The following is a 22,484-nucleotide window of genomic DNA, read 5'->3' as shown; positions in this document are numbered from 1 at the left end:
GCATGTGGGATCTTCCCAGACCAGGGCTCGAACCCGTGTCCCCTGCATTGGCAGGCAGATTCTCAACCACTTGACCACTAGGGAAGTCCCCTGATTTTAATTTTTAAAAAAATATTTATTTATTTGGCTGCACCCGGTCTAGTTGTGGCTTGTGGGACCTAGTTCCCTGACCAGGGATAGAACCCTGGCCCCCTGCATTGGGAGTGCAGAGTCTTAACCACTGGACCACAAGGGAAGTCCCTGACTTGATTTTTATTAATGGATCTATTAGGCTTCCTCTTTGGAAGCTGCTGTTATGTTCCAAATGAAAATTTTTGCAAGCTTGAGCTAAAGCAGCAATGGATTAAAAAAAAAAAGAAAGAAAAAGAAAACATATGCACATACAAGCCAAAAAGAAATATGGGACTCCCCTGGTGGGGCAGTGGTTAAGAGTCCGTCTGTCAATGCAGGGAACACGGGTTAGAGCCCTGGTCCCGGAAGATCCCACATGCCGTGGAGCAACTAAGCCCGTGCACCACAACTACTGAGCCTGAGCTCTAGAGCCTGTGAGCCACAATTATTAACCCCTGTGCCACAACTACTGAAGCCCGCGCACCTATAACCGGTGCTCCACAACAAAAGAAGCCACCGCAACGAAGAGTAGCCCCCGCTCGCTGCAACTAGAGGATGCCCGCACGCAGCAATGAAGACCCAACACAGCCATAAATAAATAAGTAAGTAAGTAAGTAAATAGAAATGTAGATGTTAAAAAAAATACATAAGTGGTAGAACTGACAGAACTTGGGTTTTAAGGAGGGAGAATATTATGACACCCCAACTTCTTAGTGGTGGCTGGAAGCTGTTATCAAGAAGAAACACATTATTTTGTGGGGAGGGAGGGATAATTCATATAGGCATGTTGAACAGGACATGCCTTTGGTTCATCTAGATAGATATTTTCAGTAGGCAGTTACTGAAAGGCAATGCCTGGAAATGCTAATTTCAGTGTTAACAGGAGTTAAAGTTGTGACAATTTATGACATCACCTAGTGAGACAGTAGGGTGGAAGAAAAGGACACAGTGTTAAGGGCGGCCCAAATCAACAGAATCCGTGGGCTGAGGGAAAATGCAAGTAAGGTAGTAGAAATGGCTTATGTAGATTTCTTTTTTACGGAGCTTTGCTGGGAGGGAAACAGGCACACTGAAAAAGGGAAAGGTAAAGGAGTCCTTCAGTGAGTTCTCAGTGAGCTAGTATTTGGAGAGTGGTGCAACACGTACACTGGGGAATGTAATAGATTCATGGATTACAGATTAATGCTGCCTTTCATCAATTGTGAAGTGCATATTTTTTCATATTAGAAAGGGGGGAACAAAGCAATGTTTAAAAACATCTTTACAAAGTGGTACTTTTCTTGCGAATGCAAGGATGGCTTAATATTAAGATTTTAAAGGAGCTGAGAGGAGTTTTTTGCAGTTTGCCATCATTAATGTGTTGGAATACTGTAATATGACCAAGATCAGACAATCCCAAATAAAAATGATTCCCTGTTTCCCAAGGAAAGAATGAAAAAAGCCCAGTTCTTTATCCGGTTTCAATATATAAACTTGAGGCATATAGCTGACAGTTAAATGACATATACGTTATATATTTTTTTAATAAAGTGCTTATAGTATGGTAGTACATTATATATTATTACATAGTATACATTATAGTACATTAATATTTTGTACTTACAATACATTAATATATGCATTTTTTAAATTAGGGTATAGTTGCTTTACAATGTTGTGTTAGTTTCTGCTGTACAATGAAGTGAGTCAGCTATATGCATACATATATCCCCTCCCTCTTGGACCTCCCTCCCACCCGCCAATCCTGTCCATCTAGGTCTCTACAGAGCACCGAGCTGAGCTCCCTGTGACATTAATATATTTTATTACATTACATAAAATAACATATTAATTAAAATTTTTTTCCCCTTATAGTTCATGACACATTTCTTTTTCAAACATTTCCACTCATTTTCATTATTCAGTTATTTCTAGAGGTATTTTTTAAGATAAGTAATTCTTTTCTGGAGCACATCATTTTCTTTTCTGTTCTTTGAAACTTAGCAGTTATTAAATCCATGTATGATGCTGTAAGTTTTATTCCAAGCCACATTTATTTGTATAACACAAGTTCATTTAATTTTTTTTTTGTTTTTTTACTCTGTTTGTATGTATTTGATCTCTATACTATAACCACTCATTGTATTGCTTTTTTCTTCATAGGAGTGACATTAGCCATTTATATATCTATAAATGGCTATGTGTGTATATATATGTCAATATATATACATATATCTATGTATGTATTATATATGTCAATATGTATACATATATTTAATGACCACTTTTATTTCCTTGTCTCTGAATTTTGTTCATATCCTTTGACAGTTTTTATGTTGGGATTGTCTTTGATTTGCAGAAGCTCTTATTTTAGGAGGAAATTGGCCCTTTGCAATGAGTATTTTTGCCATGTGTGATTATTTCATTTGTGAATTGTTTATCTATTATAACTTGATATTTACTTCCCCTTTTTAGATAACTTCTGTATAACTTTTCCTGAGTAAGTTTACAATGAAGACCAAGTTTGCTACCAAAAAGATAAAAATACAGGTGAAATTTAACCACAGGATAAGACCTTGTCTTATTATTTTTTTAATTCAGAGCAATACTGTTTTAGCATAGTTATGGGGTTTGTGGATAAAGTTTGAAATTTTAATTGTTTATGTAGGCCATGTTGAACACGTGATTTTTCACTTGATACAGGTGTAGTGGCAGCAAGGTCTGAGTTGTTATCTTCCTTCTTATTCTTTTAAAAACAGGGTGAGCATGGACAGTCTTGTGCCAAAATGCTTGTGAATCGAGCTCTAGGCCGCTGGAGGCAGCGTATGCTTCGAGCAGATAATACTAGTGCCATAGTAATCTGCATCTCTCCAGGAGCGGGCACTCAGGGAGATTTCACCAATGAAGACGAGCTCTATCTGAACCTGACTGATAGCCCTTCCTATAATAGTCAAGAAACCTGCGTGATGACTTCTTCTCCGTGTTCTACACCACCAGTCAAGGTACACAGTTCTCTAGAATTTAAGTTGTAATAGAATTTCTCTGTTAGTATTACCTGAAAACAGTTTTCAGATTCTTTATATAATAGAATTTCAGATTTGAGCTACCGTCAAGAAAGTGATAGATCTTTGCCATGTAACTTATTGTCAGTAGGCCATCTACACATAGGTACTATACTGAATGCCAGCTGTATGTAGAGCACCTAATAGAAAAGTGATTAGATATGGCCCCTGAAGAATATTAACAATATTAATATTTGGAACTTATTGACTCCCTTCTGATAGTATGAAAGTTTGTAAGCATTTTTTATGATGCACTTCCATATGTGGTATTTCATTTGAACCTCATAACCCTGAAAGCTAAATAGTGCAGATGTTATTCCATTTTATAGATAATATAACTGAGATATTGAGCAGTTTGAATAAGATCATACAGAATCAAGACTGAACTGGACCTTAGGATATAAGACTTTAGAACTGGTTGTCTATTAACATGGATAATAAACATCATTCCTATTTCTTATCCATGTTAATATTGAATGAATTTAAGATGTGCTGTGAAATAAACAAGTTTAAATGCTACTGTATTTCCCTTTTTCTGATTTCATCCCAATTTTTTCCTGCTAATAATTAGTAATATGGATAACTGTTTTGATATACCTGGCCTTCTGAGAACGTGCTTTCAGAAGAATGACCAATAAAATGGGAAACACACTGGAATTTTTTTTTTTTTTTTTTTTGCGGTACGCGGGCCTCTCACTGCTGTGGCCTCTCCCGTTGCGGAGCACAGGCTCCGGACGCGCAAGCTCAGCGGCCATGGCTTACAGGTCCAGCCGCTCCATGGCATGTGAGATCTTCCCGGACTGGGGCACGAACCCGTGTCCCCTGCATCGGCAGGCGGGCTCTCAACCACTGCGCCACCAGGGAAGCCCCCACAGTGGAATTTTATGTCATGTATTCAGGCAGTTTTTTAAGATGTTCAAAGCTACACAGTACAAAGAATTTATTTAATTTTGGGTATTGTGATCCTATATGGAGTACTTGGAAGTTTACTATTACCACTTCCCTATCTTTTACTTCACTATATATATGGCAACTTAATTTTCCTTACATGGACTCTTCATTTAGAAATTGACAAATTAATATTTTATGCTTATTTTCTTAAAAGAATTTCTTGTCAAAGCTTTCTTTGCTTTGAAAACTCTTGAATAATAATGCAGATTGAAATCTTTTAAAGTCTCTTCATTCTCTTTGAGTGTTATGAAGGAGCTTATGTTCATTTGAGAATTCGCTGGTTTCTGTATTTGAATGTATTCATTACTTTCGTGTTTCCTAATGTGTTTGTATTTGAATAACTGAACTTTAGGCAGTACAGAGAAGGAGGCGTTAAGGTGGAGGTAAGGATGAGGGGATAGAAGATATTGTGATAGGAATAAATACTCTTAATATTGATCTCAAAACTTATTGCCGTCTGTGGATTGGCATTAGTAAAATTGAACATAAATTGCACCTAGAAATAATTTTTAAAACATACTTTAAAATTCTGAAAAATAATGATCTAACAATTTTACTAAAGTAAAGCTTAGGAGATTTATGTATGCACTGACTTATATGTAGGCGTGCTTGTTTGTTAACCATCTGGCCCCACCTAAATATGAAAGAATATTTAGAGCCGTTCAGAACAATCAGTATTGTTGGCTCTGGCCTAACAAGTAAATAAAGACAAATCTCTGCCCCAAAGATTGTGTTTTGTTTGTTTATCTTAACCATGGCTACTCACAAGTATCTCTGATGTATTTCATTGTTACAGTAATCCTATGTTTAGTAACATCTAGATATAAATGACATTTTGGTTGATTTTGAATGGTTTTTAAGACCTACCCACATTTAGACTAGGCACTTGAGACTAGGTTATCTATCTATAGACATGTGAACTTCTGTTTGAATCTAAACAGAAGATTCAACTTCTGTTTGAATCTAAGCTAAATCGGTAGTCAAATCCTTGTTTTCGGACAGATAATAGTAGAAATACTTCTGTTTGTGATATATTACTATGGCACAGATTTCTTTACCCTTTCTTTAGGGCAAAACTAAATTTAGCTGTTTTTTAAATAAGCCAAGAGCTATAGGAAGGAGGAATTAGGAAAAGAGTTCTTCCAGAGGATTAACACTTAGTTTCAGTTGTGTTCTAGACACAACTTGTAATTAGTTGTTTACTGTTGCATTGTAAAATATATGGAGCTCTCAAGAAAGCTGATCTCTGAAGTAGTGAAACTTTTAAAGTGTGAGTTTTTAGGACGTAACCTCTGAATATCACAAGTGTTTTATGAGCATGTAAGAAGGCTTAGCAATACAGTAGTCATTAATCTGGATGAGTCTAGGAAGTCTAGGCAGTTGCCTGAGCTAACAGATGCAATGTATTTCCACAGAATGCCAATAAAAAGAGAAGGAAAAGTTCAAGGAAAAAGTGGGGGAAGAAAAGCCAATGCACCTGTAGTATCAGAATAATAATTTGTGAATTTAAAAAGACACAGCACAACGGAAATTACAATAAATTGTGTTAACTCTGACATCATCCCATTGTTTTTCTTTTGTAAAGGAATTCCATCTAATGTCTAACGTTGTTGCATAAACTAGAGCAATATGTTCTATTTCTGTAAGTGGCTTGATTAGTACCTTTCTTCTTGTGCCTAAATTAGTGATGTGCTTGTTTGGTAGTAGGAAGCCTTCTGTCTACAGAATTTATCTGCTGCCTGGTCTTGTTGCAAATCCTTTTTCTATATTAAACCAAGATGAACTTTTAGTCAAAAATTACTAATGACTAGTTTTCTGTGGTCAGTCAGAACATGCTTGTGATCAGGGTAGTAGGCATTGGAATCAACCTAATGCAGTGGGGATAAATTCACAGACAAGTTGTTGTTGATATCATTGAAAGCCAGATGTAAATATTCTAGAACAGAGACTGTCCTGTTATCCGTTCTCAACACTGGTATTTTGAAATAAGGTTGCTGCCCAACATCTAGTCAGTGTTAAAACAGATAAGAATTGGGCTTTCAGTAAACCATGTAGTATAAAATAAATAAGTGAGCCAATGACCCCAGAAAGGAAGAATATATTCTTAGTTTTTTTTAAAAAAAGGTAGCAGCATTCTATTTGGGGCAGTACCAAAATAGGAACTTTAGGGTTTCTCATCTCTAGCCTCCACTGGACCTAAAGTTCATTTTTTTTCAGTAAAGCATGTTCATGTTACATGGTTAAATTGAAATGCGTTTGATTGCTTCAATTTGCCTTTTTCTTTTTAAATCTAGAAACGTTAAAGGGAACATTAGTTTTATAAATATGCTTTTTTATAGAGCATTTTCTCGAAAGGCGTTTATTCCTAGGGGATTTTATATCAGAGGGCGACCAGATAATATGTCTTTGTTTACCATTCTACAAAATGGTTTACTTGGGCTCTTCAGAATATATTACTATTTTAATAAATTTGATTTGATTGAGAGAGGAAATGATTGAGGGAAATGTTACACACTTGGGCAAGAGATAGTATATATGCTTAAAATTTGTACTTAAGAAAGTATTAAAGCAATGTTTTTCTAAAATATTATAGTGGAAGATTTGTATTTGATAGGAAGAATGTTCTTATCTGTCTGGAGATGGGAGGATATTCTGAATACATATAGATCTGAGGCACTACACCTAAAGGAGTGGTGCATATCTGAACCTCCTGTGAAGCTTTTTAAAAAACAATACCTGAAAGTTTCCATATGATTTTCACTTATATCTTTTTTAAAAAAATAAATTTATTTTATTTATTTACTTTTGGCTGTGTTGGGTCTTTGTTGCTGTGCGCAGGCTTTCTCTCTTTGCAGTGAGCGGGGGCTACTCTTTGTTGTGGTGCGCAGGCTTCTCATTGTGGTGGCTTCTCTTGTTGCGGAGCACAGGCTCTAGGTGTGCGGGCTTCAGTAGGTGTGGCACGTGGGCTCAGTGGTTGTGGCTTGCGGGCTCTAGAGCGCAGGTTTAGTAGTTGTGGCTCATGGGCTTAGTTGCTCCGTGGCATGTGGGATCTTCCCGGACCAGGGCTTGAACCTGTGTCCCCTGCATTGGCAGGCGGATTCTTAACCACTGTGCCACCAGGGAAGCCCTCACTTATATCTTTGAAAGTTGCCCCAGCCATACTCAGTACATTCCCATATGTCCTGTTTTCTCAAATAACAGAACAGTACCTAGTGTTTGGGAGATGGATGCAAAGCAACAGTCTGAATTTCCATTATGACAGAGTTGCTTTAATGTTGCACTTCACATTTTCCACACTACTGAATATTCAGAAATTAAAATATAGAAAGTAGGAAATAAACCCCCCAAATAAACAAATTTGTCACTTATTCTAATGAAATCTTTTCATTTCCCCAATGGTTACGCTGAATTCTAGGATAAATTATTTCTTACTTTGTTTACCTTCTTGTTTTTCAGTCACTGGAGGAGGACCCATGGCCAAGGCTGAACTCTAAGGACCACATACCTGCCCTTATGCGTAGTAATGCCTTCTCAGAGAATTATTTAGAAGTCCCAGCTGAGATAGCTCGAGGGAATGTCCAGGCTGCAGTCATATCCTCGAAAGATCCAGAGCCACTTGAAGAAAATTGCACTAAAGCCCTGACTTTAAGGATACATGATTCTTTGAATAACAGCCTGTCAGTTGGCCTTGTGCCTACCAATTCAACAAACACCATCATGGACCAAAAAAATTTAAAGATGTCGATCCCAGGTCAAATGAAAGCTCAAGAAGTTGAAAGAACCCCTCCAACAAACTTCAAAAGGACATTAGAAGAATCCAACTCTGGCCCTCTTGTGAAGAAGCATAGACGAAATGGTTTAAGTCGAAGTAGTGGTGCTCAGCCTGCAAGCCTCCCCACAAACTCACAGCGAAAGAACTCCGTTAAACTTACCATGCGACGCAGACTTAGGGGCCAGAAGAAAATTGGAAATCCTTTACTTCATCAGCACAGAAAAACTGTTTGTGTTTGCTGAAATATATCTGGAATTTTTTTTTTTTCCAAACTTCTAAGAGGGCTCTTTGAATTTGGTGCCGAAGTTGAACTTTTTTTAAGGGGACAAAATAAAAATAGTATACAGTTTGACTTTTTGGAATTCAACAGTTTTATCCTGGCCTTGTACTTGCTTGTATTATAAATGTGAATTTTGTAGATGTTAGGGTATAAGTTGCTATAAAATGTGTGTAAATTTGTATCCTTCACACAAACTCAGTCTCTTACTCTGATACACAGTAAATGTAACAACAGGGCTAAAGGTTTAAAAAAAAATCAAAAGAATCTATTCGATCTTAGAAGTACATTTAAACTTTTAAATATGCTTATTAAGAAATTTGTATAAGTCACTTGTGATGAAAACTACACAACTTTTTAAAGTAAATTATGAAGCAAACTGGAAAAGTGATGTATTTTCATAGTGACCTGTGTTCCACTTAATGTTTCTTAGAGACAACTAGTGTCTTTTAAAAATTATTCTTTATTTCTGATTTCATAATTCAGACTAAATTTTTCATAGAAGCAGAAGTGTTGAGCCATGCAAAAGCAGCTGGGTTTTAGTCTCCTTGTCCTAATTAAAATACTATGCAGTATCTCTTATTTCATTCAGTAGCATTTTTTCTAAACATTAATCATCAGATTTGCTCACCAAATCTTTGAAGTAGAAGGAGGTAGGTTTGCCTAAAAAGATGCCCTTCTCAATCATCCCAGGCATTCAGTGGCATTAGTAGGTCTTAAAAGTAGCTATATCCTCTTCTAGTGTTTGCATAAAATACGTGAAGTTTTTCTTGCTATGTCAATAACGGATGGTGCTGCTAATTCCCAACATTTCTTAAATTATTTTATATATCCTATGGTTTTCATTGATTATATGGACATGTTTGTTCATCTAATAAAATCAGTGAACTGTTACTGATGTTGCTGGATTTTTGTTAGTGGTTTGTTTAAATGGTGTATATTAACTTTTTGTTAGGCCATGATCAAGCTTTAGAGTAACAACTTAAAATACATGTAATGTTTATTTTTGCAATCTTGACTTTTTAATTTTAACTTAGAGTACATCAAATCAGGCTAAATATACAATAATAAGTATATGGTTAGATCAGTTGTGGCTTATAAGAGTTTGATGAAATATTATGTAGCAATTAAAAATGAATAAAATTATTATTTGGTAATATAAGAAAAAACTAAAAGGAACTAATACCAAAATACTAAGAGTATGTTCTTTTGGTGTGATAAATTGTTCTACAAAGAGAAATTTTTTAAATTTATTAATTTAGAATAGGACTCTAAATGAGACATTGAAGAGTTAATCCATGCATTCAACATTGACCATGCACCTACAGTATCCTAGGAACTGTGCAATTGGAAGCACACCAGTTTTCCATAAGAGGATTAATTGAGGGCTTCCCTGGTGGCGCAGTGGTTAAGAATCCGCCTGCCAGTGCAGGGGACATGAGTTCAAGCCCTGGTCTGGCAAGATCCCACATGCCACAGAACAACTAAGCCCGTGCACCACAACTACTGAGCCTGTGCTCTAGAGCCTGCGAGCACAACTGCTGAGCCCGTGTGCCACAACTACTGAAGCCTGCGTGCCTAGAGCCCGTGCTCCACAACAAGAGGAGCCGCTGCAATGAGAAGCCCGCACACCGCAATGAAGAGTAGCCCCGGGGCGTCCCTGGTGGCGCAGTGGTTGAGAGTCCTCCTGCCGATGCAGGGGACACGGGTTTGTGCCCCGGTCCGGGAAGATCCCACATGCCGCGGAGCGGCTGGGCCCGTGAGCCATGGCCGCTGAGCTTGCACGTCCGGAGCCTGTGCTCCGCAATGGGAGAGGCCACAACAGTGAGAGGCCCGCGTACCGCAAAAAAAAAAAAAAAAAAAAAAAAAAAGAGTAGTAGCCCCCGCTCGCCGCAACTAGAGAAAGCCCGCGTGCAGCAATGAAGACCCAATGCAGCCAAATAAATAAATAAAAATTTCCTTCAAAAAAAAAAGATTGAGAACCAGTGGTTCAGGTGAAACATTAATTTTGGCTAGTTTTTCAAAACTAATGAGTTTGTTTTTTGGATCTTTCCAAGGTAGTGACATATAGCAAGTAGCATATACTTCTGGAGTCAATTTTTTGTGAAGAATTTTTCCATCTTTATTTTTCAGATCAATTTTTTAATGTAAATGTCATAGCATTCTTTCCTAGGTCACATTTATAGTGCCATAGAGTCCAGTTCCATACCATACTAATAGCTGTCTAATACTGGAAACATTTTTGGTTTGAGATACATAACTAAAAGGTAAAATTAGCTCTCTTTTGTATGTGTACCTAGGGCTGTTTTTAGGCCTTTAACGAGTTAAAGATGTTATGCAATTAACAAATAATGTTTTAATGTTTATATTATTTTTATTAAATTTTATTTGCCTATAATGTATACATCAGTAGTATAATGCATGATGCAAAATTCATGATTTATAAAATGGTACGTAATGAAACTACCCTCACCTTAGTCCCCAGGGTAGCCAACCAATCTGTACATAGACATGCAACTATACATCTGTTTCTCTCTTAATCTTATATCTTAAAGATTTTTCCACATCAGTACATCACAGCACCTCCTCCTTCTTTTGTATTCTACTCTGGATATGTTATTTACCTATGCCACTACTTAACCGTGTCCACTGAAAGGAAAACAAACACTATTTCTTCCCTTACTCACACTCAAAATACTTAAGATGCCAGATGTGTGGGTTTTCCTACACGAAGCAATGCTGCAATATTCTGCAGACACCAACTGGGTGTCCTACAGTTCAGTTCAGTCTGACACTATCCATCTGATCCCACAAGTTAAGGGCTCAGTCTCATGGTGCTGCCCCCACTTCAGATGCCAATTGCAAGTCCCAGGTTGTCACCTACTCTTCTGACTGGCTGACTATAATTCAGCATTCCCACAATCACCACCTCAGGTTTGATACTTTGCTAGAACAGCTCACAGAACTCAGGGAAATGCGTTTACTGGTTTATCATATAATAAAGATATAGATGAACAGCTAGATGAAGAGACATCAGGAAAGTCCAGAAGGGTTCCAAGTGTAGGAGGTTCTGTCCCCATGGATTTGGGTTGTACCACCCTGCCAGCACATGAGTCTGTTCACCAGTCTGGCAGCTCTCCAAACCCCACAGTTCAGGGATTTTCATGGAGGCTTCATTATATAGGCATGATCAATTATTAACTTAATCTCCAGCTTCTTCTCCCAGGAGGAAGGTGGTGGTGTTACCGAACTCAGGTTCTGCTGCTCGCCGCTGGAAAACCAATATTCAAGAGATGAGAGTGTTGGTTGGAAAGGAAGAGTTGCTTTATTCAGGAAGTCAGCAATCTGGGGAGAAGATGGACTGGTGTCCAAAAATCAACTTTGAAGATTCTGCTTGACCGTGAAAGTTTTAAAGGGAGAATCATTTTGGGAAGAGGGATCAGACTTCCCACGTGCAGACTTTCTTCTGATTGGTCGATGGTGAGGTAACAGCCGTGTTCAAGGAATCTTGTGCTCAGCCTTAAGTTACCATTCTCCACCCGAGTGGGGACCATAGTTCCTACAGAACTCAAAGATATTGTTATCTTCCTTGAGGAGAAACCAGGACCCTGCCCCACAGCTGCACTATCGTTTCTTGACTGCTCCCCCTTTGTTTCTGCTTTCCCTCCCCTTCCCTGCTAAGCAGCAGTTTGAAACTGCTCTTTGGAAGTCAGGGAAGGTCAGGAGGCTGAATGAAGCCTATTTCCTACAAACAAGAAATGGGGGACATGGAAAGGATTTGTACCAGATATGTATCAGAGGATATGTACGCCCCTTGGGGAGGAACTAGGACTTTTATCACTGAACTATTGTTTCTTGACTGCTTTTCCATTGTTCCTGAATTCCCTCACTTCCCTTAATATCATTAATTACTGAGACCTGTTCAAGGGCAAGCTTCGTGACCAGGCTCAGGTCACAAAATGGCTTACGCCAAAATAGTTTCTCTTATGTCAAGAAAGCCAGGCCTGGTTCTCTTTCTCCAAGGACCCCCTACCCTATCTGCTTACAGTTCTTTATATCTTCTCTTTTTTGAGATTTTCTGTTTTTCCATTCATGTCGAGTGTTCACAGTTGCTTGCAAGAGCATTTGTATAATATTGGTTTAAAGTGTCAGATATTATTCTTTGTCATTTAGGTATTGGCATCTGTTAATTGTTTTTGTCACGCAAATTGAGGTTTTCCTGGTTCTTTGTATACCATGTAATTTTGGATTCTATCCTAGACATTTGAATATTATGACAATCTTATTTAGCTCTTATGGAGATCATTGTTTTAATAGATAGTCAATCTGGTTAATTCACGCTGTTGCAGGAAAGAAAGTGGGGCACAAGAGGATGGTCACGTCCCATCCCAGGTCTCAGGCAAGTCCCTGGGACGGCTGCTGAGTGTGGGTTCTTGGCTTCGTGCAGGAAATAATTCAAGAGCGAGCCATAATAAAGTGAAAGAAGGCTTAGGCAGGGAGATACACACTGAATGTGGGTCATCTCAGAAGGCCAGAGGCTTAAGGATGTGGGGTTGTCAGGTTTTATAGTGGTGGGTAATTTCATAGGCTAATGAGTGGGAGGATTATTCCAACTATTTTGGGGAAGGGGTGGGAATTTCCAGGAATTGGGCCACCGCCCATTTTTTGGCCTTTTATGGTGGGCCTTGGAACTGTCATGGCACCTGTGGGTGTGTCATTTAGCTTGCTGACGTATTACATTGAGCATATACTGAGGCTCAAGTTTTAGCGGAAGTCAATCATCTGCCATCTTGGACCTAGTTTGTGGTAACCAGTTTATGTCACATCCTCAATGGCTGTCATTCTTTAAAAGGTTGTGCCCTGCCCCCTTCCTGTCTCAATGCCACATATTCCAACACACCTTCTGTGGTCTGTGGTTTCAATATCAGTTCATTTTCCAAATCCTTTGCCATTGTGTAATTTGATCTGTCCCATGTGTTCATCACCCAGTAGCTAGTTGGGGACCTGGGCAGTGATCTATCTGCCAGTTAAGTTCTCAAAGTCTTTAATATGCTGATTAAGATCAGATTCATGCCTAATGTACTCAGTGGGGTCGCTTTCCTGAGCTCCTCCCTCTCTACAGTCTCCATGGTACCTTCCCTTTCTTTGGGGTTCTTCTTTTTCAGGCAGAAAGCTGAGGCTTCAGGAACCATGCACTTCTGTCACTTTGCCTGAACTTGGGACTAAATGGCTTAACATCTTTGAGTTTTGGTCCCCACCTGTAAAATGCAGATAATGCTACTACAATGGCAGGTATATAGTGCTAAATAAATGTTTATAAATGTTTCCTAATATTAAAATTTTAGCTTCTCAAAACTGTTACTACATATTCAGTTTTCACTGATTTAAAGCAATCTTTATCCAGGTTTACGTATATGAGGGGAAGATAAATTATGCCATGGCCATCATTAAAACAGTTGATGAAACTAATTTTTGGTCTTTGTTAATAGTTTTACTTTCTGGTATCTTTAATTATAAATACCAGCTCCAAATTGTAGGATAAATTACTGGGGTTCTGACATGAAATTTTTCCTGTTAGTGAGCAGAGTCTTATGGAGAATAGAAATGTAACAAATAATCACTTCTGTCAAAGAGTTTACATTTTAGCTAAATAGACAATAGACTTATAATCATGCAGAAATATATAATCACGCACAAAACAGTTACAAAGTAGTACTAATGTGTCAAAGATAAAGGGTAACCATACTTCATGGTTTGCAGGGGACAGTCCTACTTTACCTTATTTTTTTGGTTTAATTATTAATAGAGCCTCATTCCATGAAGGTTTCCTAGGCAGGATGACAAATTACATGGCCACTTTATAAATACTAGTTTCAAGAGAATAACAAAGCAAAAAAAAATTATCACTGTATTTTCAGAAAGTTTGCTGGGCCTGAGAATGAGCAGAGTGGGCTAAAGAGATCTGTGGGTTGGGGTGAAGGGACCCAAGATAGTAAACAAATACTTAGAATTTCAAATAGAAATGTGGGAAATGGTGTTTCAGAAACCACAGTTATCTAGTAATATGCAGGGCAGACAAATGGCAGGCGTTGTAATTAAAGAGATGTGAGGTTATATAACCTTGGATTATGTTGGTTTTGCAATTCTGAAGTTTAGAATTATAATTTTTAGGCGATTACCACAAATGGTAGTGTTCAAAAGTTTCAGCCTGATGAATGCACGAGAGAATGTCCATGGAGTGAGTAATTAATGTATTTTTACCTCACAATTAGAGGACTTTAGAGAAATGTAATTTTTTAATAGACATTTTCTAGAGCAGTTTCAGGTTCACAGCAAAATTAGAGCAGAAGGTACAGATTTCCCATATACGGCCTGCCTTAACACACGTACAGTCACCCTTGCTACAACATCCCCAACCAGAGTGATACCATTGAACAACTGACGAACTTACACTTGATGATGATTTTTTTACCTGTTTTCCTTTTTTCTTTTTTCTTTTTTTTTTTGGCGCGGCCTGCAGGATCTTAGTTCCCCCACCAGTGATTGAACCCCTGCCCTCAGCAGTGAAAGTGTAGAGTCCTAACCACTGGACCACCAGGGAATTCCCTCTTTGTTTTTCCTTATGCTTGACTGACAATTAAAATATTAATGCTCACCATAGCTCTATGTGAAATCAGATTATTTCACCACTGCTTAAATCATGTGATTCTTGTCCAAGTGTTTTTGGTGGCCAAAACAAGTGAGGCAATGGCTTGTTTGAGGCTGAAAAAAGAATCCTAATCCTACCAAACAAAAAGAGGGGAGAAAGTATAAACTGACCTTGACATTTGGATAGTTCTCTGACAAATCTCTGGGAACTGGGAACTTTTGTTTTTGATTTGCATGGCCACCGGAGAGGCAGTTTTAGTAATCAGTGATTTATTACAATGGGCCATTATAGCAACTGGAAGAAAAAGGACTCTAGCTTGAAGTTTACTTTCTTATATACTGAAAATGAGTTTCCTAGCTGGGATTGCTCAATCCCAAGAACAGATTGTGAAACGTTTCCCCGCGTCCCAATAATCTGAAGTGACTCATCAGCTGGCAATATGGACAAAGCACCCACAATTCACGTCCATTCAAAACATGATCACCACAAATTCTATTTTCTCTCTATTTGAAGGCTGATGAGAGAATCGAACACCATCTTTGTGGAGAAAAAACGGAGTATAGCTGGGTTTGTTTTGTTTTGTTTTTCGGTTTACTGCAGCACTTTTACTTCCTCACAATGGCACACTGCTGGGGCCTAATATTCTCACATGACAGTAGAAAACCAAAATCTGTTGTTATCTCTTCAAGAATTGAGAATTGTGTGCAAAAACCTTACATAAGTTAAGAGGATGAATACATTTACAGATGTGAATGCAAACTGTTTTCCAACTCAAGGCAAGTAATGATATATGGTGTTCTGGCAGGAAAACTTCCATAAGAAAGGAAAGCAGGTCCTAATGTTCGGAACTTCTCAACCTGGTAAGACTGGCAAGTTAGTAATCACAATGAGTTAATTTGTATAAATTTCTAACTGGTTCTGAGAAGTTTAAATTTATTTACACCTCATAAGAATCCCACTTGTGGAATTGTGAGGCTTGTGCTCACTTTGGCAGCACATATACTAAAATTGGAATGACACAGAGAAGATTAGCATGGCCCTTGCACAGGATTACATGCAAATTCATGAAACATTCCATATTTTTCAGTTATCGAATTTGTATCTTTGTGTATATGATGTCTTTGCAAAGATTACATAGTATAAAATATGATGTAAATTGTACCAACTGATATGGAAAGAAACAGTACCAACATTAAACTTTGCAAAATTTTAAAACTTAAAAAAAAAAAATCCTGCTGGGACTTCCCTGGTGGTGCAGTGGTTAAGAGTCCGCCTGCCAATGCAGGGGACATGGGTTCGAGCCCTGGTCCGGAAAGATCCCACATGCTGTGGAGCAACTAAACCTGTGTGATGCAGCTCCTGAGCCTGTGCTCTAGAGCCCGTGAGCCACAACTACTGAGCCCACATGCCGCAACTACTGAAGCCCACGCGCCTAGAGCCCGTGCTCTGCAACAAGAGAAGCCACAGCAACGAGAAGCCTGTGCACCGCAACGAAGAGCAGCCCCCACTCACCACAACTAGAGAAAGCCCTTGCACAGCAACAGAGACACAATGCAGCCATAAATAAGTAAATAAATTAATTTTTTAAAATCCTGGGAATTCCCTGGTGGGTCCAGTTGTTGGGTCTCTGTGCTTCCACTGCAGGGGGCACAGGTTCGATGGCTGGTCTGGAACTAAGATCCTGCATGCCATGACGTGGCCAAATAAATAAATAAACATAAAATAAAACACAACCTCCTATCAAAACATCACATTAATAAAAAAAATCCTATCAGGCTAATAATTTTTTTTTTTTTACAATTTACAAAGGATGAAATCAGGGCACAGAAATTCATCCCCACTAAAAAATGTATAACTTCAACAGGGTTCATCCTATCTGTAAACATCATCACTCAGTTGTTCAAGCCCAAAGCACAGGCATCGTCCCTGATTCTCTCATTTCCTTCTATCCCACATCCAACCCATTATCAAGTTCTTTTAGTTCTGTCTTCCAAAATATTCTGAAAGTGATTACTTTTCACCTCTGCTGCTTCACTTCTAGGCCCAGTTCTAGACAGCTCTCCCATCTGGTCTAGTGAAATAGCCTCCCTACTTGACCATTTCCACTCTTGTCCCCTCCCTAATGACAGTTTATTCTCTGTTTAGTAGATAGAACGATCTTTTAGAAATATAAGTATGATCATGACACTTCCTAGCTGAAAGTCCTCCAATAGAGTCCCACCCTAGAATAAAACTAAAACTCCTTATAATTCTATACACTATACTCCATTTGGCCACTGCTTACCTCTCCTAACTAGTTTGCTATCATTTTCTATTTAATTCACTTTAACAACAATGTTTTTCTCATTCTTCTTCAAAATTCATTCCTTTCTTAAGGCCTTTGTACCTGTTGTTTCTTTTATCCTGACTGCTTTTCCCTCAGAGCAGCTTTCTTACTACTTCATTGAAGTCTTAGCTCAAGTGCCATCTCCTGAGAGGCCTTCCCTGACCACATTACCTAAAATAAGCCAGCTCTGACCTCTGTTTATTTGGCTTATTTTTTTCCCATACCATTTTACACTCCTTGAATTTCTCTGTTTGTGTGTTTATTTCTGTCTTCCCACCAGAATGCAAGTTCTCTGGCTGAGGACAAGTATATTGGTTGATTTGTTTATTGCTGTATCTCCAGAGCCTAGAACATGCCTGACACTTAGTAGGCATTCAAATATTTATTGAATGATTGAATTTGTGTTTATGATTTTTGTTTCCTTGTTTCTTCCACAACTTTGTAGAGGAATAGTGAAAGAGTTATGGAATTTAACACTGCATGTAAAACAGCTATTTAAACTGAAAAACCTTATACAAATGCTGGTTATCCCGCTTGTGAGTATTACCTATTGGTCTCCTCTGGATTTTCTCTTTATTCCTGCTCTGGGTCAGGGACAACATGAGAGTAATAATTATTTAATTCAAGTAAGTCTGAATTTTGAAATATCTGTTGTGTTCAGGGTAGTTAGGTATAAAGGGGGATTCAACAACATGAAAGCCTTAGTCTATTAATGTCTAGGAGGAGTTTAACTTTCTAGTGGGAGAAAATGAGACATGTATTAGAGAAATAACCAAAAAACATTTCAAAGACAACAAGGAAGTAAGCCAGTGAAAGCAATAAGAACAAAGGGAATTCAAAATACTGGAAAGATTCTTTCATTACTGGGTTTAATGTAGGAAGCAAATCTTAAAAGGACGACAGTACTGGGAATTTGTGTAGTGAAAGAACATGAATGTCCAAACATTAGCCTGATAAATATTACTTTGGGTGTCCTTTTTATTGGCACTAATTGAGCATCACAAGCAAATGGGTGGTTTCTTGGCTATATCTATATCTATATCATCATCCGTCTGTCCAGCACCTGATTAACTGCATATTTCTGGTGAGGTATTTTCTCTACTAAACTTTTCCCTCCTTCACAGTGCTAAAACCTTTTAAAAGTTTTTACTGCTGTATCAGCCACTTTGTTACAAACCCCATGCCTATTAATAAGCCATATTTTCATGGGATTGTCAAGAGTATTAAATTTGATAGTACTTATGAAGTGCTTAAGTCTATGTTGAGCGTTCCTTCGATAGAACAATAAATATTATTATATAAGAAATGTAACCGACGGAATGACACCAGGGCGATCTCAATATGTTCCTTACGGGAAGTGTAAACAGTTAGGAAGGAGTCAGGTGTGGTCCACAAACCCATGTCAAATTGAAAACAATACAAGCCGTACCGGTCATTCAGATCACCACCCTGGCTGCAGGGCAGCCCATCAGCGTCAGCCAGCCTAAGCTCCCGGAAGGTAAACACATTGAAAAGGGCGGGGCAGAAGGCGCGTTCGGGATGGTTGACTGGCCAGCTAAAAGTGATTGGCAGCTGCCATGTCCACGTGCGTTGAGCTTCGAACCAGCTGTCGCGAGAATTCGATGTAAACAGACCGGTCCCCGTGAGGTACGACTCCCAGCCTGAGACACCCAAGTGACGTGCACAGGCTTCTGCGGCATGATGCTTTTTGACAAGGCCACGAAGGTGCTGTGTCCAAAGGAAAACAGACATGTTTGTAACTCCTCCCTACCTGCCTGCGTTCGCAACCGAACCTTACACCCCGGCTTCACCCGAACTCACATACTGTTGTGTTTTCCTTCGAGCCCCAGCGGATTGGATCACTTCAGGAGGCGGGTCCGCCTCTTTGCTACTTGCTGGTTGGCGAAGCTGACCTCTAAGGGCGGTGCCCAGCTGCGGCCAGTTTGCTTCTGGGATTGGCTAGAAAGGTAGTTCCGCTGAGGCGTGGTAGGAAGTGGTAACCGTCAATCACGAGGGGAGACTCCAAACAGTGAGTCTTGAGCTGGAGAGCAGCGTTTACCGGCGGCGCGGCCGGTGAGAGGGCTGGCGGTGCTGCGGCTTTGAGGAGGCTTGGCGAGGACGTGGGACGAGCAGCGTGAGGGGAGAGGGCTTGGCTGGTAGGAATTCGACGAGGTAGAGCTGTGGAAATCGGAGGGGGAGGGGAGGAAGGGCAAGGGGCCAGAGGGCGGCCGGGGACAGCGGTGGCTCAGCGTTGGAGGTGAAATGGGTAACGCCGTGCTGATGTCTTTCAGGAGAGTGGGGCCTGAGGGGCTGGCGAGGGTCGTCCTCAGGAGACAGGGCCCTTAAAGACAGTTCTTGGGAGCCTGTGTTTCGAGAAATAAAGGGTGGAATGGAAATGAGAGGGCTCAGGGGCTGGAGGTGAAGATACCCACTGAGGAAGGGGTACCTGGGCTAGTTGGGGCACAGGGTGTTTTGGTTGTAGCAGATGGGACTCATCAGTTTGCGAGTTTTCAAATAAGGTGATAGAATGCTCCCTGCTTAGAGGAGATGCTTTTAAGGGCTTTCAAGATTAGTTCCAGGCTGTGGGCTTTCCTGAGCCGTGTAAGAGATCTTTAATATTGCTGTCTCTTTTAACCTTAACCACATACAGTCCATGCTTTGAAAACCTCCCCAGTGATTCAGATGCTTATTAGACATTCAAGGATCAGGATTCAGTGATGAGACTGGAAGGGCTTCTAATGTCATATATGTTTTTATTACTTATTTAGACTCTGGTGATTAGGTTACAATAGCAGAGGTTACAAATATGATTACCAATGAGGTTACAAATATGATTTTGATAGTCTTGTTAAATTGTGACTGCAGTCTTTTTAAAATATATATATATATTTGACATATAAATTACATGAGTTTCAGGTGTACAACATAATGATTCGATATTTGTATACACTGCAAAATATCACCACAATAAGACTAGTTAACATCCATCAGGATACGTAGGCCATTTTACTCCTATTTTCCCAACACTCTTAGTTGGAAGGTAGTACCTCACTGTTCCATTTGGTCTTAAAATATTATACCATGTATATTTTTATTATCTCAATATAAGATTTCAGTAAATTCTTTAATTTTGGCTCGCAAAGTTAGCATATTTGTTTTTATAAAGTGATCCTGTGCTAGACTTTCCATCCCTTCCTAGTTTATGTTAATAGTAGATCAGGGACTTCCTTGGTGGTGCAGTGGTTAAGAATCCACCTGCCAATGCAGGGGACACAGGTTCGAGCCCTGGTCCGGGAAGATCCCACATGCCGCGGAGCAACTAAGCCCGTGCTGCGCAACTACTGAGCCTATGTTCTAGATCCCTCAAGCCACAACTACTGAGCCCGTGTGCCACAACTACTGAAGCCCACGCACCTAGAGCCCGTGCTCTGCGACATGGAGAAGAGAAGCCACCGCAATGAGAGGCCTGTGCACCGTAGTGAAGAGTAGCCCCTGCTCGCCACAACTAGAGAAAGCCCGAGTGCAGCAACGAAGACCCAACACAGCCAAAAATAAACAAACAAAAACAATATAAAAGCAGTAGGTCAGAGGGTCCTGCAAGGGTATTAACTAGTTTTGTGGTTCTGAACCTTGGTCCAAATAAGAAAACCTCATAGTAGTTTGAAAAATCTTTTATCTACTTCTTCCTCTTCTGCACTCCCCTCTTTTAGGTGTAATAGGAATTGCTGGGAAATTTTCCTACATTTTAGGACCTAACATTTAGGTATTTGTGACAAGGGATCTCTAGTGAGCAACCATGTATCTTTCTCCCGACCCCCAACAATAATGATCCATTATTTTCTGTCTTTTTGTTCTGGAAACAGGTTTTGTGAATGAAGCAATGGCTACAGATTCCCCCAGAAGACCCAGTCGTTGTACTGGTGGAGTCGTGGTTCGCCCTCAGGCTGTCACGTAAGCAAATTTCAGATAAGCCTGATAGGTAAAGGAAAGATTACTCAGAATAGTAACTAACATTTAGGTTTCCTTTCTAAGCAGTACTTACTTTTGTAAAATCTGTTTAATTTTGGCTTTACAGGATGATAAACATCGTTGCCAAGGCCAAATAAAAGCAGTAATTGGAGGGTCAGTTTGATGTATTTAGCACATTTATAGAGTACTTGAAAAGCACTGTATTTTGTCCTTGAGTACTGCTTTTTCAAACCTCAGGTTTAACAATTAGTGTCATTAAATCAGTTTAGTGGATCAAGACCATTATTCAAAAAATGAAATAGAATATAGTAGAAAATATAGTTGGGAGTTAGTATTGTGTTCTGACACGCACATAGATAATATGCATTCATATGTATGTATATGTTTTCTGGATTGTGATGTATCACTCTAGGTCTCAGTCAGAAAGTTTCAAAGTGAATGTCATAAAGAGTACATTTCTATATTTTAAGCATTTTTTTGACAAAGCATGGCTATACTTTGCAGTAGCTTATAATCTAATGTAGTTTTTTTTTCTTTTTTTCTTTGGCTGTGTCGGGTCTTAATTGCGGCACATGGGATCTTTGTTGTGGTGTGGGGGCTTCTCTCTAGTTGTGGCTTGTGGGCTCTAGAGTGCACACGGGCTTAGTTGTCCCACGGCATGTGGGATCTCAGTTCCCTGACCAGGGATCGAACTGGCGTCTCCTGCATTGGAAGGCGGATTCTTAACCACTGGACCGCCAGGGAAGTCCCTAATGTAGTTTTAAGCTGTGTATACTTGCAAGCACTCTAATGAATAAAAAAGTTGCCAGCAAAACAGCATGGGAATTTAGAGGGAATATTTTGTGTTTTTTAATTATTTATTTATTTAAAAATTTTATTTATTTATGGCTGCGTTGGGTCATCTTTGCTATGTGCAGGCTTTCTCTAGTTGTGGTGAGCGGGAGCTACTCTTCGTTGCGGTGCGCGGGCTTCTCATTGTGTGGCTTCTCTGTTGCGGAGCATGGGCTCTAGGCACGCGGGCTTCAGTAGTTGTGGCACGTGGGCTCGGTAGTTGTGGTTCACGGGCTTAGTTGCTCCATGGCATGTGGGATTTTTCTGGACCAGTGCTCAAACCCATGTCCCCTGCATTGGCAGGCGGATTCTTAACCACTGCGCCACCAGGGAAGTCCTTATTATTTTTTTAAAATTTTGATTGGAGGGAATATTTTAGTGGGAGTATTTTAGATCTGAAAAGGTTTCATTAAGAAGCTAACATTTGGACTTCCCTGGTGGCGCAGTGGTTAAGAATCCGCCTGCCAACGCAGGGGACATGGGTTCGAACCCTGGTCCGGGAAGGTCCCACATGCTGTGGAGCAACTAAGCCCGTTCGCCACAGCTACTGAGCCTGC

General features: G+C 39.5%; 2 protein-coding genes and 1 non-coding gene across 16 annotated transcripts in view; all 3 read left to right on the top strand.

Annotated features, from left to right (window-relative positions):
• The window catches only part of PPM1D (protein phosphatase, Mg2+/Mn2+ dependent 1D), a 54,285-nt gene extending 45,239 nt beyond the window's left edge, over positions 1–9,046 (top strand). For both annotated transcript variants that reach the window (XM_033847079.2, XM_019945482.2), the window contains exons 5-6: positions 2,850–3,092; positions 7,560–9,046. In XM_033847079.2, coding sequence (XP_033702970.1) covers positions 2,850–3,092; positions 7,560–8,117 — 801 coding nt within the window. In that variant the 3' untranslated portion in view covers positions 8,118–9,046. The remainder of the gene's footprint in view (positions 1–2,849; positions 3,093–7,559) is intronic.
• A 6,733-nt stretch (positions 9,047–15,779) lies between these two features.
• LOC117309824 (U6 spliceosomal RNA) lies at positions 15,780–15,885 on the top strand. The gene has a single exon (XR_004524115.1). It is a non-coding gene; the product is annotated as a U6 spliceosomal RNA (small nuclear RNA).
• A 3,244-nt stretch (positions 15,886–19,129) lies between these two features.
• BCAS3 (BCAS3 microtubule associated cell migration factor) overlaps positions 19,130–22,484 on the top strand; it is a 571,522-nt gene continuing 568,167 nt past the window's right edge. For 11 of the 13 annotated variants that reach the window (XM_033847806.2, XM_073797378.1, XM_073797379.1 and 8 more), the window contains exons 1-2: positions 19,131–19,283; positions 20,991–21,078. In XM_033847806.2, the coding sequence (XP_033703697.1) occupies positions 21,008–21,078 (71 nt within the window). In that variant the 5' untranslated portion in view covers positions 19,131–19,283; positions 20,991–21,007. Of the gene's footprint in view, positions 19,300–20,990; positions 21,079–22,484 lie in introns of all 13 variants that reach the window. The other 2 variants (XM_073797387.1, XM_073797377.1) reach the window with 2 other exon arrangements.

The sequence above is a fragment of the Tursiops truncatus genome, chromosome 20 (assembly GCF_011762595.2).
Source record: "Tursiops truncatus isolate mTurTru1 chromosome 20, mTurTru1.mat.Y, whole genome shotgun sequence".
NCBI classification, from domain to species: Eukaryota; Metazoa; Chordata; class Mammalia; order Artiodactyla; family Delphinidae; genus Tursiops; species Tursiops truncatus.
The sequence above is the reverse complement of the archived record's forward strand: the minus strand, read 5'-3'. Positions and strand labels throughout refer to the sequence as shown.